Genomic DNA, 16,258 nt, shown 5'->3' on the forward strand with positions numbered 1-16,258 from the left:
TACTTTTCTGTTACTTCTTTCTAAAATAAATGTGTTTCCCTGCTCGAACTCTGTCTGTTCCTCTTGAAATTTTATTATCCTTAGTTTCAGCATCACATACCCTGTTTCAGTGAATTCTTCGCTTAAAAGCTGCTCTCCCCAGTGCTGGTGAAAAGCTGTAGAACATCTCCATGAGCGAAAGTGTCCATCCTCTGCTTGAATTAATTCCTGCTTCAGATTTGATAGCTGTGATGTAATTAGACAGTGCAGTAAAACACACACACACACCTTAATTTAAAAATTTTTCCAGTAGTGGAAAATCTATTTTAAGCTGTCAAACATTGTTCTGGTGTTTGATGATGCTCATGATTTTAAAGATTTCTGAATCAATCTAATTTTGATTTCTGTTATAGGGACACCTTCCACCAGACCAGGTTGCCCAAAGCCCCGTCCAACCTGGCCTTGAGCACTGCCAGGGAGGGGGCAGCCACAGCTTCTCTGGGCAACCTGTGCCAGTGTCTCACCACCCTCACAGGGAAGAATTTCTATCTTATCAGAATCTACCCTCTTTCAGTTTAAAGCCATTATCTCTTGTCCTGTCACCACGTTCCCTTGTAAAAAGTCCTCCTCCAGCTTTTTTGTAGGCCCCCTTTAGGCACTGGAAGGCCTCTGTAGGGTCTCTGGAGCCTTCTCCAGGCTGAACAACCTCAACTCTGAGCCTGTCTTCATAAGGGCGGTGCTCCAGCCCCCTGATCATATTTGAAACTTCCTCTGGACCTGTTCCAAAGGTCCATGTTCTTATGTTGGGGTTCCTGGAGCTGGACACAGCACTACGGAGGGTGTGTGTGTGTGTGTGTGTGTGTGTGTGTGTGTGTGTGTGTGTGTGTGTGTGTGTGTGTCTCATGAGAGCAGAGGGGCAGAATCACCTCCTCCAACCTGCTGGCCACATTCCTCTTCATGCAGCCCAGGATGTGGTTGGATTTCTGGGCTGCAAGTGCATGTTGCTGGCTCATAGTTTTCCATCTGCTAGTACCTCTAAGTCCTCCTCCCCAGGGCTGCTCTCAATCCACTCATCCCCCAGCCTGTGTTTGTGCTTGGGATTGCCCTGACCCATGTGCAGGACCTTGCACTTGGCCTCATTGAATTAATGAGGTTTCCAACCTTTCCCTTGAAATACATGTATCAGAATTGTACCTTTTTGTAATTCTTTACAAGATTTTACAAATTGTAGCTTTCTGTTCTTTTTCAACTTTGTATTTATTTCAGTGATGGTATTTTCTTGCTTGTTGGAGTTCCTTAGACAGTTCTTTTAATTGGTACAAATTTTTGACTGTGTGGTTTATTTCAGGGTTTCTAGTGAAAGATTGATTTTTATCCACATTTTCATTCCTAGATACTTTTCCTTAACTATTTTCAATTTTATGGAATTACTCTAAACCACAAACTGACAGCTAATTGTTCAGCTGTTGATTCTGTGTGAGTATAGACAAATTGGTGTCAGTGCCCCAGCAAATCCTCAGAATGTTAGGTTTTTAAGCATTACCTCTTTAGCTGATGAGATAAACTAAAACTAAAAAGGAGTCTTCCGTGTTGGGTGTAGCAATCTGGGTTAGGAAATTGTTATAGGTCAACTGAAACTTTAATATGTTTTATAAGAGTTTTCAAACACAAAGTTCGAAGTCTTAACATTCCTGTCCTTGTTTTTCTCGATTATATACATAAATGCTTTTGGCATAGATGCTTTTTGTGGTCTGGTGGTTCCTATTCTTTTCCTGGTTTTACTTTAGTGGTAGAACACAGATCAAGAAGCATTCAATAGTGTTTACTTACAGGTTGTCAGGAACTTGATTCCTGGCACTCCACTTTTCCTTTTGACATTAGTAATATAAGAGCTCGTTTCTGAACATTAGTAACCTATGGGTGACTCTGATGTGTTGATCCCCAAAACTGCTTCAGGAAGTACTGTATTTACTGATAGGTGCAAGAAAATGTAAAATAATGTTCTGAAATTCTACAAAAGACTTTCAGGCTTCAAGGCAGGGAACAGCATAGACTTGCTTGTGCATTTCTGTGCTGACATAGTGAACTCTTTTTATGGATCTGCTTTCCAAAGCTATCTAAATGCTTTTAATTTTAAAATACTCTTCTGCATCACTGGATTTATTAAATAAAGTAGGTAAGAATAAAAATAAGAAATTAGTAAGGAGGAGAGTATGTGGGAGTATGTTCACTGAGGAAAAAGTGTTGTTAAAAAATAATTCATACTTAAGTGCCTTTTTAAAAAAAACCCTGTGAATTCTGTAATTCTCATTTTGTTGGCTCATATAATTTAATTATCAAAGCATTCTTGTACAAATGAATAGTTTTATTCTTATAGGTGACTTTCGCCAGATCTTTTGTCAGATATGTCTCAGAGAAGAAGCTGGGTCTGAAAAGCCATGCTTCATAAGCAAGTTGATGCTATGGGATGCAAAACTTCATAAAGGTTTGTGTATCCATGTTGCTGTAAACTGAAGAGGCAAATTAACTTTTCATGTGTGTAACAAATGTGTAAAAGTCTAAGTGCTATGTGGGTGGAGTTACGTTTCATTATAACTTTTATATTGTTCTTTTTACACAGCCTTTTTTTTTTTCAGCTGAGATAATAAATATTTTGGGAATGTATTTGCCTTTTAAATTTTTCCTGCTTTATATATTTTGAAGAATCTTTTCACAAGACATTGCCTGACTATGAGTGACTTGATTACTCTATGTTTTAAATACATACCAATAAATGATAAAGATAAAATATTAACAACTTTGTTCATATACTTCATAACCATTCCATGGCTTTTAATGATTTTTAATTAAAATTTAATACCTGCTCCTCTTCCACAAAACGCTGGATCTTAGTACAATAAAGTGACGTGCATTGTATTGACTCTTTACAGGGGCAAGGAAGGTTCTTCATGAACTTATCTTCAGTAGCTTTTTCATGGAAATGGAATATAAAAAACTTTTTGCTGTGGAATTTGTGAAGGTAAATGATTATTTGCTTTTTACGCAATGAATTTTTACTAGCTTTGTAAAATTCCCTCAAGAAGTCTGGAGATTTTTTCAATAATGAATTTTCAACATGCAGAGCATCAACAGCTAGGTTCACTTTTTTAAAGTGTATTAATTCCAATGTCACTGGTTTGTTCCTTATAGTCATGTAGGTAGATATACTCATTTTGAATACAGTGTTGTTACTATTGTGTGTATCTTTTGAAATGGCAAATGAATTGCAACCGAAACTGGTCTGTCTTTAAGGTAGCCACAATAGTTAAGAAATACACAAAACATAAGACCAAATGTTTTTTTGTTTATGGTGTGACTTCTGAATTCTCATAAAGGTGACTGACGCTTCATGTCTCTGAAACAAAGCAAATAAAGACTTACACTCCTCATTGTACACATCTTCTATAGAGAGCTGTTGAATAAATACCCATGCAGTTCCTTGCAGGAGGAAGACTTGTTTTCTAATAAGTTAATGTCTTTATTGATCCTTTTTTCAGATATTTAATTTCTTTTCTTGGGGAAGATTGGTTGTAATAGAAAAAATATTTTGGTTCCAGTGTGACTGAACAGTTAAATTGTATATAACCCAGTATTAAGGCAGTGGGGCACATAATTAATTTCTTTGGTGCATTGAGGACATTGTGCCGTTTTTGTTTGAACTGCTTATATTAGAAAGGAAGAAGGACACTGAGACGTAATCCTTACAAATAAAAAAGTAAACACTTCTAATTAACACTTGTTTTATTTGAGTTCCCCAATGTTTTCTTTTCCTAGTATTACAAGGCACTGCAGAAAGAATACATCAGTGATGATCATGACAGAGTTCTCTCTGTGACAGCACTCTCAGTTCAGATGTTCACTGTACCTACTCTGGTATGTATAGCCTGTCTCTTCTATAAATTTAAAAAAATTTGAGAATTGCTAGCAGTACCACCTTTGCAGACTGCTGTACTTGGCAGAGAGTCCTTATGCATTGCTGAGTAGAAAATGAATGATTTTGAGATTTGTGAAGGCCAATATGAAAGCAGGAGCTTGAGTTTATGTGAAAATTCTTTACAGAAGATAGAGGGAATGCAAATAAGTAGAAGTTTTAGGCAGCATTGTTCTCTGCATTAACTTGCTGAGCTCATTTACTGTTAACATTTAACTTAAGTAATTTAAAAACTTGGGGGGAGGAGGTAAAAAAAATATGTATTTGTGTGGGTGAAATATATTAAATCCTAGGAGGACAAAGTATACCCATAGGTTTTAAAGGTTATATATTTCTTGCTTGAAGTACTAATGTAGAAGTCCTTCTCTACAAGATCTTTCTAGAAAAAGTAGCATGTCTGTTACATTGAAGCTGTCAGAATGAACAAACATGCTAAGTTGATAGAAATTGTGTTCATATGTAATTAATTCTATGGGAGTTTTTATATCTTGGACTCTTTACAAATGCTTGAAATAATTTTTTCAAAAGAAAAATTATATTGACAGTTCTCTTCAGCAAAAATAGGAAGAAAAAGTTTCAATTTTCTTCTTGCAGGCCCGACATCTTATTGAAGAGCAAAATGTAATCACTATCATTACAGAGACACTCCTGGAAGTGCTTCCAGAGTACCTAGACAAAAATGACAAGTTCAACTTCCAAGGTTACAGTCAGGACAAACTGAACCGGGTATATTCAGTAATATATGACCTCAGGTAAGTGTAAAGCTGAGAAGCTAGAGCAATTCTTAAAAAATTGGCAGTAGGATGAGGTGTTTCAATTGAGGAATCTATTGCTAGAAATGCTTTAAAAACAAACCCCAGATCCTCAAAAAACGAACATTGAAATGTTAATGTTTTGGTTTTTTGGTGGAATCTTAACATTTTCACATACCAAAATTCTATTCTATAAACATGATTTTTGATGATTTTTCCCTGGTATCATTCCGTATAACAATTGTATTAATAAATAAAATATATCTACTCTGAGTCAGTATGGGAAACTTGCTTCCACTCATTATCATTCTGGGAAGGCTGTGTAATCCTCATCTACATAGCATTTTTCACTCTTACAGGTCCCAAATTACTCTAATAATAAACTGAATAATGTCAAAGCAAACCACCCAAAATACCTTGGAATTAAAAAAAATCTGTTAATTTCACTGTTGCAGTTGCACGAAGCAACTCTAGTAGAGGATTTTGAAATGGGGAGGGTGATGTAATGTGATGATGCAGTTGATTATTTTAATACAAAGAACACTTTCAATACAAGCATAAGCAGAAGAGAAGTCTGAGCAAAAGATGATAATTTTTTCTTTGGGGACAGGTATGTCTTAGTCAGCAAGCCTACATTATGGACAGACCGTCTGAGAGAGCGGTTTTTGGAGGGATTTGTTTCTTTCCTAAGGATTCTAACTTGCATGCAGGTACAACACATCTAAATAATTTCTTTCTAATATGCTATTATAAAGATATTACAGCACTTTGTTAGCTCATCTTTTTGGACATAGCAATATTGTGGATATACATATGCAATTAAGATGGTAAATTCTTCAGTTCCTGTCTTTGGTGGGTGAGAAAGTAATGTTTATAAAATATTAATTTTAGCTACATGTATCTGCACAGCCTATATTTTACCACTTGCTTATGGGATTTTATGTTGTTTTAAGCCTGTAATTGCTGATCTAGCTTGAGTATTTTGTGACATCTCCATTTCAGGGAATGGAGGAGATAAAAAGACAGATTGGTCAGCACATTGAGGTGGACCCTGACTGGGAAGCAGCTATTGCTATACAGATGCAGCTCAAGAACATTCTTTTGATGTTCCAGGAGTGGTGTGCCTGTGACGTAAGTATATCAGTTGTCTGGGATTCTTACACACATGCCTTTTGTGAATATTCCTGAGTGCTTTTTAAATAGCAGCTTTTTAAAAAAGCTCACTATTGTTCAGTACAGATCCCCACAAAAAGTAAGTCTGAAAGAATTAATCCGTGGTGTGACAGAGAGAAGAGATCTTGCAAGAAATACAATCCTCTACCTGACAAAGCTGTTGAGGGTGTGAGGCAAATCATAGAGAAAATACTTCTCATAATTCAAAATTTTGAGAATTAGGTTCATGGTATCACTGTCAAGTTTTAATGTTTTGAAGCACATGCTGTTCGTTTTTAATCGCAAATGTGGACTGCAGAAACTTTGCACTCATTGGGTAATTGCACTGTAAGTAGTCTTAATTAGTGATGGAGCTCATCCTTGTGCTGGAGGAAGGAAGGAAATGGTACAATTTATAAACTTAAAGATATTTTGAAGTGGTTAGGGTTTTTTTTTTCAGTAGGAACAGCTACGGCAGTTCAGGAGTTTTTTGATCTATTTTTGGGGTACTAATCATGCAAATTTTTAATGTTGCAGCTTAAATAAGTACATAGACTTTAGAGTATTTGATAGAGCAGCTTTTTTTTTTTTGAACAGAAGCATATTCTCTGTTGGCTTTAGTGGATGTTCTACTGCTTCAGTCTAGTACATTTCAGTATTAAGAAACAGTAGTAATTCTATTGTGGATTTTGAGTAACTGTTTATGCAGTCAGAAAAAAGGGAGAAATTTTAGTGTATATATATGATTTTTAAATATAATGCTATGCATTTATTTTAAATTCATAGGAAGAACTGTTGCTTAAGGCCTACAGGGAATGTCATAAAGCTGTGATGAGGTGCAGCACAAATGGCCGCTCAAGGGAAAAGACAGTGTTTCACTTGTGTGGCCATATTCTGGAGAGCAGGCATTACAGAGTGTCTGCAGACCCTGTCAGCATACATTTACCACTCTCTAGGACTCTGGCCGGTAAGTGATGTGTTTTGTTTTGATTGCTATTTGAATGATGTCTACCATCAATCTCTGTTTCTTTATTTTAGAAAGCATTTAGGTTAAGCACTTCACAGATCAGTCACTTTCTGACATTTTCATGATCAGGCAACCCTGTTCCCCAGATGTCCCACGAAGGGAAAGGTTTTCTCAAAAAAACATCCACCATGGGGGTTGGAGGACTTTTTTTTTTTTTTTTAACAGCAGAGAGATAAGTCAGGTGAGAAGGAAGTTTCATGTTTTAATGAGATCTTCAGTTTTCTCTAGACTGAATTTACATGGTTCTGTTTCTACCTGTTTTGCATAAATGAATGTTGTTATTACTGTATCTCAAATTTATTTTCCAGCCACATATATCTTAGGACTGTTAAAGTGCTCCTCATAAAAAGACATGTTTGCAGCATGCCAAGACAGATTTCCAGTCAGAGTACAAAGGGCTACAGCAGTGCTTGATTGCCACTTTCTCTACAATACAAATGAAATCATAGGCTATTATTAAGCTGTAGATTCTTTACCACATCATTTGATACCAAGATACTATCTGTTAAGCCTTGTTGTCTTGAAAGTCAGTTGTTACTGACATATGATTTAGATGTGAAATTAGAATTTTTACAATACTGCTTAGCATCTCAATTTAATGAATTCATTAAATGAGTAGATTTATTCATAAAATGACGGATTGTAAGACTGGTAAGAACTGTTGTGATAATGTAATACATATCTTAAATAACAAGTCTTTCCTAAATACACTGACTTTTTTTCTGTAATTGTCTGAACTGTAGATGATTAGCTAACATTTAGAATAGGTTGGAGGAACAACTTTACTGATTTTGATTTATTTTCTAATTTTTTTCTTTTTGGTTTTGTAGGTCTTCATGTACGATTAAGCAAGACTGGAACCATCTCAAGATTGCATGAGTTTGTTTCTCCTGTAAGATGATTATTATTTTTTTTTTTTTCAAAATGCTTCTTGTGATTTAGACTCTGGGAAGAAAAAAGCCTGGAATTATATCCTGTAACTTTAATGCTATATGCACATAAATTATTTTACTGCTGTCAGTGTGTCTTTGTTCACTAGGATTTACGCTTCTAAAATCACTGACAGACTTACTCAATGTTTTTTTTCTTTTTAATTATAGGAAGAATTTCAAGTGGAACTGCTAGTAGAATATCCTTTGCGATGTCTTGTCTTGGTTGCTCAGGTTGCTGCAGAGATGTGGAGAAGGAATGGGCTCTCCCTCATAAGCCAGGTACTCCCTACAATATTTGGTAGTTAGTTGGTCCTAATGGTGTATGCAAATGTTTCTCAGTAATGCTCCCAGTGCTGTTTCTGTCCAGTGCAGAAAGAGGTTGTGGGGATTGCTTCTACACTAAATAGAAATATTTCTAGGTGGGGATTTAGATGACTTGGTTTGGTTTCCAGCTTCATCAGTGGCTTGCGTCCCTGTATTAAATAAGTATTTTCATCTCTCTTATGACTGTTTCTGACTCTGTAAAATGGTGTTAATGTTACTGATGTCTACTGTAAACTGCTTTCAGATCTGGTGAAGAAATCACTGCATAAGCACTGTTAGTACTGTTGCTTATAACTTAAAATGTTAGAAGAATCTCTTAGTGTATGGTAATCATTATATGCAAAAGTTAAACTACTTCAATCTCATACTAAACTTTCGAGTGCCATGTAACTGGACATGACAAACATACTTGTGGGCTTTTGTTGTTGCAAGAGCCTGTCCTTAAGTACTTGTATTTTGCTTGCTTTGACTTCTTTTGGTTGTTGTTTTGTTTTTTTTTTTTCTTTGATGGAAGAGATCTTCCGTGTCTACCTTTCATAAGACCCTTTGGTGAAATCAAAGTAAATGTTCGTAGCCACCTGTAGAATTGTCTCTTTGAGAAGTGGGGTAGGAGAAGGAGATTTTGACTTCAGGCAGTAGCAACCATTAGAGTGGTGTTGTCTTGGAAGAGGGTGTGAAGAAATACGGCATAGATGTTCCCTGGATATGTGAAAAAAAGTTTTTTCATTTCCATCAAAGTACATGTTTGTTTTGAAACATGGGACTGTCCCTTACTCAGCACTTAAGGTGCTGTACAGTTTAAAAAAGCCTCAAACATTCACTGGTGCATATTTGACAGTGCATTGCATCTCTGTTTACATTTTGTTTTCCTTTTTCTCAGGTATTCTATTACCAAGATGTTAAATGCAGAGAAGAGATGTATGATAAAGACATCATCATGCTCCAGGTATAAAGTTCTGAATCATTGCTTGCATGACTCATAAAATTTTCATGGAATTTCTTTTAATTTTGGTAAAAGAGTATTTTTTATAATTAGTGAAGAGCTGTAATAGTAACTGATGTTCATATTAGTTTGGGTTTTTTGATAGATAGGTGCATCTCTTATGGATCCAAATCAGTTCCTCCTGCTGATACTGCAGAGATATGAGCTTACTGATGCTTTCAGAAAGATCAAGCCCACCAAAGATCAGGTAAGTGGCAAGTATTTATATTGATTGTTTGCTTCGAGTTTATGGAACATTAATAAGAGAAACTAGTTACAGTTGATAACTGCATGTTTAAGACCACACTAAAAGTAAGTCAACACATGTCCTAGTGGTAGGATAAATAATTTTGTATTTGGAATTTGTAGAGGTTTACTGTTGTGGTTTAATCCCAGAAGGCAACAAAGCACCGTGTGGCCACTCTCTCTTCCTCTCTGGTGGAGTGGGAAGGAGAAAATACAACAAAAGGGTCTGCAGTCAAGACAAGGACTGAGAAGTCTCACTCACCTGTTATGGTCATGGGAAAGACAGACTTGATTTGGGGAAAAGGTCCATCAAATTAATTTGAACACCACCTCCACTACTAATTTACCAATCAGAACAGAGTAGGACAAGTGAGAAATACAACCACATCTTAAAAAACACCTTCCCCCCAACCCTTCTTCCTGGGCTCAACTTTGCTCCCAGTTTCTCGACCTGCTTCCCTCCAGCAGTGTAGGGAGGCAGGGAATGGGGGTTGTGGTCAGTTTATGACCCATTGTTTCTGCCACTCCTTCTTCGTCCAGGGGAGAACTCCTCGCACTCTTCCCCTTCTCTAGCGTGGGGACCCTCCCATGGGAGACAGTCCTCCACTAACTTCTCCATATGAGTCCTCCTTCCCCACCCCCTTCCCCTAGGGCTGCAGCTCTTCACAAACAGCTCCAGCTCCCAGGGGGGCAGGCCTCCCAGCAACAGGCTGCTCCAGCATGGGCTTCCCTCAGAGTTGTGGCTGCCTTCAGGGACAGCCTCTGCTCCAGCGTGGGGTCCCCCACGGGCTCCACCAGTGGCCTCCATGGGCTGCAGGGGCACAGCCTGCCCTCTCACCATGGGCTGCAGGGAGGTCTCTGCTCTGATGCATCTCCCTCCCATCCTCCTCCTTCACTGACCTTGGTGTCTGCATAGGTGCTTCTCTCACTCCCCCCTCCATTTCAGGTTCCCCTTCTTAAATACGTTGCTAATTTGTTTGGCCTGTTTGGCCCACAGAGGTGGGTCCAACTTGGACCTGGGGGAGCTTCTGGAAGCTTTTCACAGGAGTCACCTATGTATCCCCTCCCACGCTACCAAAACCCTGCCACACAAACCCAATACACTTACTCAGAATTAACTAACAGAATTTGCCCTGTTTGACTTTTATTTCATCAGACATCTACCAAAATCCATGTAAATGATTTCTCTATAAAATTTATGTCTCTTAAGTTCTATTATGTGTTCTTATTTTGGCTGGAAGTTTCTTGGATTGTTGTGTTACTTCCTGAGGCTTGAACTTTCATGTAACCCTTCATTTGAGATACATTTTTAGCTGTTGTTCCCCTTCCTGGATGTGAATCTTGCACTTCAGTTGCAGAATAATATCTCTCTACAAGCATAGATATTTTTTCTAGCTTGTTAGATTGGAGGTGTCTTCCGAGTTCAGTGTCTTTTGACAGATTATCCTGCTTGATTTTTTTAAAAACTGGTTTCTGTAATTCTTGTAGGATTTGATCAAACAATGTAATGTGTTAATAGAAGAGATGCTACAGATTCTCATCTATGTTGTGGGTAAGTTTCATTTCTCTCTGTTACAGTGATGGATTATTACAGTTTGACAAAACAGGCTTGATGGCTTTCTTAAACATAGATGGTATGGAGAGGATACTGGAGAATGCCTATTTTAAATAGATCGTTCAATATCACAAGTATTTGTTAAGCAGAAACAATAGGGGTTGCATAGTGAAAGAAGCTGCTAGATAACTTCATAATTGACTATTAAAGTAGAATATGAAGAGAAACTCCATCTCAGCCTGTTTTGTTAGGAAGCTAGGCTAAAGAACATTTTTCCTCTCAGACACTTGGGACAGGTTTCTAGCGAACGCAAACTTATACTATGAATTACATTACCTTTGTGCAAAATTCAGAATTACTTTATAACTGTCATATTTGCCATTCTTGTCCTTTTGATTCGTTCTGGTAGGGGAAAGATACGTGCCTGGAGTAAGTAATGTGACAAAAGAAGATGTTACCATGAGAGAAATCATCCATCTGTTATGTATTGAACCAATGGCTCACAGTGCAATTACCAAATCCTTGCCTGAAAATGTGAGTCCCTGTTTGTTTATTTTCCTTAATTGACCTTTTCTTGTTTTATGTCTTTTTCTTCTTTAGCTTCCATATTTTTATATGGAAGCATTTTATTTCTGATATAAAGCTTAAATGTTGGTTTCAGAATGACAGAGTAGCATGACAAAGGGTCTTACATAGCTTACTGATGTAATGGTAAATTGCTGGTAAATGTCATGGATTCATGAATGGCTTAATCTGAAAAGGTTTATATGGGGATTGTGCTTTTTGATGAAGAGGTAGAATATTCAGCTGTAGTTTTCCTAGATTCAGAAAGAGAAGCTCTAAAATTATCTCTTCTGGCCCTGTAGGACTATGCAGCTGTATTCCATTCTGCTCTGTGTACCATCAATCAATTTGATCTCGTAATTTTGATCACTTAAACCTGTGCAGATCAGTTGGAAGTCAAGTATTGTAAGGTCTATTTGAAAGCACAAATTTCCCTGCCATTCTATTCCAACTATTGAAAATTCAAGCAAAGGAGAGATTAGATTGCATAGCCTGTGCAAGTTTTCAGGGCTGACAATCAATGCAAAAAGCTTTATTGTGAGTTTTACTATAAATGAAATAGTCTGGAATATATTATCATAAACCAATAATGGGTTATCCACATCCACTGTTTTAAGAGACTATAACTCTGCTTTTCCCTCTGTTGAGGTTGGGTAAGGCACTGCTCTTTCTTGAGGTCAGCTCTGTTATAAATAAAATTTACATGATTAAATGAAAGTATTATCTGTCTTCGCTACTTCCTTGTAACTTGTCAATTATGAATATCTGCTTTCTGAATAACAGTTGGCAGAATATATTGTCATGAATTGGGGAATTGATCTAAGTCTGTATGTCTATTTTTGTTACACCTAGCATAATACTGAAGATATTTGAATCCTTATATATTTATCCCAAACTAAATTTTTTACCAGGAGAACAATGAAACTGGCTTGGAGAATGTAATTGATAAAGTGGCTACATTTAAGTAAGTTCTTTATATTGTCTTATAAGTAGCTTGAACGTGAAATAGGATCTCTTAGATTATATGGGTTAAAAAAGCTGCACTGCAGTGTCTCTGTTCAGCTAATATTTTGCTGTCTTAAAAAAATATATATGCTTTCAAATATGCATACGAAAGAAAAGTGTATGAAATATCCAAAGTTGCTGCTTCTCTCCTTCTCTGTCCCCTTTCTTCACATTAAGTTTGAGGAGTCTCAGGAGTTTAGTAATCTCAAGTCCCAGTGGGAAAATCTTCAAAAGTTGATTTTATTTCAAAGATGGTTGGGAGCCTTAAAAACTTGTTGTACCTTTGACAATCACCACCTAATCATTGGTTTAGATGTTACTTAGTTCCTAACTTGCTGTAACTTCAGTTGGGAGTTAATTTTTTTTTTAACATACCTATATATATGCAAGAAAATATAGAATAATCAATAGTAGCAGTTGAGAAAAACTAGTTCAAATGTTTGCTATTTTTGTCAGAAAAATGTCTTGTAATTTTAATTATTTTAGTATACCTTATTTTAAATGTCATGTGGCTTAGTTGTTAATGATTACTCAGGGGAAACAGGTGTACCTAAGAATTTTGCTTTGGGACTTATACGTAAGGTTCGAAAAAACTGTCTGGAAAGTAGCTGCTTGTATTACTTGGTTTGTACCTTGGTACAGTAATGAATTTTATACAATAACATCCAGTGTCTGAAATTCTGAGCCATAAATTTAGAATTTTTCTGTCAGAGGCTATATAGTGTACTGTATGTGGTATAGACTAGAAATATTCTGCTGCTGAGTAGTATTTACAGTAGTAAACAGTCATGAAAATTAAAGACTGATAACTCTACTCACTCAGTGCTCTTTAGTTAATGGACCGACCATCACTATTCCATTTCTTACTAGCATTTCCTTAGAAAATAAAGTGCGTGACTAGTTTGTTTGCAATCAAAGATGTGCATTGTTAATCTGTATGTCATGAAATATTTCTCTGTAAGGAAACCAGGTGTATCTGGCCATGGAGTTTATGAACTGAAAGATGAATGCTTGAAGGAGTTCAATATGTTCTTTTATCACTATACTAAGACCCAGCACAGCAAGGTAAGTAGTGTGAGATTCACTCTCAGAAGTTAAAAAATGGTACATACTTATCAATGTCCAAATAATTTTGCTGAATCAAAGGAATTAATGGATTCTAAAGAAACTGATTCAGTAAAGATTACATATAACTAACTTCAAAACTAAACTTGTAAAGAAGTCAAGATTGTTAATAAAAATTGATATGGTTTGTATTAGTATTTTCCCTATGGTAACTTCTATATTAACTCTGTTAACTGTTTATGCTAAAAACAAAATATCTTAAGTTCTCTCTGAACTGGAAAATCCCAAGCTTTGCTTTTATAACCCTTATTAAGGAAGCAAATATGTCTGTTTATCTCTACTACAAACTGAAATACGAAATGCAAAATGCAATATTGTTAAATGGATTTCAGTCAAGATTACACAACCAAGTACTGATTATGTATCTTGCCACATTTTTAGTTTAGGGTTTCTTATTGTTTCATTGTGTGCTTCTGTAGAGATGCTGATATAACAACACTACTTTTTCTGTAGGCTGAACATACACAAAAGAAAAGAAGAAAACAAGAAAACAGGGATGAAGGTAAAACTTTGTAACTGATGTCTCAACAGATGTGCTAATTCAGTAGTGCATATAAAATAAGCTTTGGGAGGTGGCTTGTGACTCAATCATGGACAGTTGAGTTCATATTAGATTTGTTGTAATTGTAATGAATTAGCACCTGACATTTCTCTTTTTTTATGAACACAAAGATAGGAGTTTTGGAATTTTTAGTTTAATTTCCATGTCGACAAATAAATACTGCATAGTACCCATTGACAAAATCAACAACTTAAGGTTTTTTGTGGTGGAGTAACTAGGAGGCAAAAGTATATATTTTTTTTTTTTGTGAGTGGTTTCTCTAGCACAGTGTTAAGACATCAGAATGCCATGTAGAGAAGGTTGCTGCAGGAATTAGTGCTTATGTCCATTCTGGAAGTAGCTTGAGGCTTAAGTTTTATAAATCAAAATTTTCTTTTTTAGAAGCTTCAAATACATGTAATAATAAAACTCCATGTTTCCACTGTAACACAGTTGTTATTTCCCTTTTGAGTTTTGCTCATTCAAGTTACGAGCATTGATTTCATTTGAGGAGGGCTTTGTAAGTTGAACAAATAAGTACAATGAACAATTTAATTAAATTGGCTATCATCTGCTTTTGTGAGTTGCAACAAATATAATTATTTTTCTCTTCCCAGATTGACCTTCCAATTTTGGATACCTTTAATCTTTACTTCCTATTCTAAAAACTTATTTTGATTCTTGTGTACAGTTAGGGACTATGGAATTTCATACCTAAGATAGTTAAAATTAATTCTGAGTAAATTTTAATTTATTTGGGTTCCTTTCAGTTGAAAAACTATGGAACTGAGAATGGAAAGTTATTCTTTGTCATTTAGGAGGGATGCGGTTAAATTGGAGCGGTTAAATTGGAAATCACATTCTCTTTGGAAAAATTTAATTTCCTTCTGTTATAAGTAATACGGAAGATTGTGACAGCGGGAAAATAATGAGGAAAAAGAAGTATCTTTGGATTACTTTTGGTTTCTTCCTCCACTGTTTATACAGTTCACAGATTTCCAACAGTACCTTCTAAATTTCATCCCTACCTCCCCCATTCACTTCAGCAACTTAAAATGTTAGCAGGGACATTTATTTTTATATAAGAACTTACTAAAAGTACTTAGTTTTGCAGAAGATAAAAGCTGACTATGGTGAACAGTTGTGTTTGAGTGTGGCTTTCTTAGTTTAAAGGTCCAGTTGTTCTTTCACTGGAATTATTGTGTTTGTGCTCTCTACTTTCTGCCTGCAATCTCTGAGATGCCAGTTTGTTAATATATTTGCACATCTCTGTTTTCTAGCATTGCCGCCACCACCTCCTCCAGACTTCAGTCCTGCATTCAGCAACGTGGTGAGGATTCTGAACTGTGACGTTATGATGCACATACTGCGGACCATTCTTCAGAGAGCTGTAGAGCTGGAAACCCACTTGTGGACTGAAGCTATGATCCAAATGGTATGGTTAGCTTTGGTCTCTTCTTCCTGTGGTCACTCCTGTGTTGATCATAGCTGCTTATGATAAGATCAAAATGTGTAAAGATAAACTTCAACTTTGAATTATAACAATTTACTTTTTTGTCTCCAGACCTGTTTTTATAATTCTTACTGATGAAGAAAGTATTTCTAATTACTTACCTCCACTGTAAAATAGAAATGTGAAACACAGTAGTATTAAATAGGGAATATTCTTCAGTTTTCTATTTTGCTTTCACCCCCGTGTTGCCTTATCACTGAAGCTGTTTCAATATGTAATTTTTACCTCATCTTTTCCTTGAAAATTAATGTGCAAATGAGTAACCCTTTGATCATCTTAAATAAATTGGAATTGCTTCATCTTGTAAGGTGTAAAGTCTCCAAATATGTAAATGTCTTTGGGGTCTCAGTCATGAAATAATAGAATTTTGTAAGTATTTAAACATTTCATTTCACCACAGTGACTATACTTGAAAAAAACAGACATTACTGATATTGTTGAAGTTTGATTGTTTTTTTTCCTTAATATTTATAGGGTTAGGACCTGAATTTACAGGCTAGTTGAATTCATCAATTTTGTTAGAATGCATAGATAATATAACTGCCTTGCCTTAGGATTATGGAATTAAGGCAATATTCATAGGTTTGTATC

General features: G+C 36.0%; 1 protein-coding gene across 1 annotated transcript in view; it reads left to right on the plus strand.

Moving 5' to 3' along the window:
• Positions 1-16,258, plus strand: part of UBR1 (ubiquitin protein ligase E3 component n-recognin 1) — a 60,110-nt gene that overhangs the window by 14,513 nt on the left and 29,339 nt on the right. The window contains exons 8-24 of the mRNA XM_026849046.1: positions 2,357-2,464; positions 2,910-2,998; positions 3,793-3,891; positions 4,544-4,701; positions 5,312-5,411; positions 5,704-5,832; positions 6,640-6,820; positions 7,711-7,772; positions 7,981-8,091; positions 9,017-9,082; positions 9,225-9,326; positions 10,853-10,916; positions 11,329-11,453; positions 12,395-12,447; positions 13,451-13,553; positions 14,067-14,115; positions 15,435-15,589. Of these exons, the coding sequence (XP_026704847.1) occupies positions 2,357-2,464; positions 2,910-2,998; positions 3,793-3,891; positions 4,544-4,701; positions 5,312-5,411; positions 5,704-5,832; positions 6,640-6,820; positions 7,711-7,772; positions 7,981-8,091; positions 9,017-9,082; positions 9,225-9,326; positions 10,853-10,916; positions 11,329-11,453; positions 12,395-12,447; positions 13,451-13,553; positions 14,067-14,115; positions 15,435-15,589 (1,754 nt within the window). The remainder of the gene's footprint in view (positions 1-2,356; positions 2,465-2,909; positions 2,999-3,792; positions 3,892-4,543; positions 4,702-5,311; positions 5,412-5,703; positions 5,833-6,639; positions 6,821-7,710; positions 7,773-7,980; positions 8,092-9,016; positions 9,083-9,224; positions 9,327-10,852; positions 10,917-11,328; positions 11,454-12,394; positions 12,448-13,450; positions 13,554-14,066; positions 14,116-15,434; positions 15,590-16,258) is intronic.

The sequence above is a fragment of the Athene cunicularia genome, assembly GCF_003259725.1.
Source record: "Athene cunicularia isolate RWA chromosome 5 unlocalized genomic scaffold, athCun1 chr5_part1, whole genome shotgun sequence".
NCBI lineage: Eukaryota > Metazoa > Chordata > Aves > Strigiformes > Strigidae > Athene > Athene cunicularia.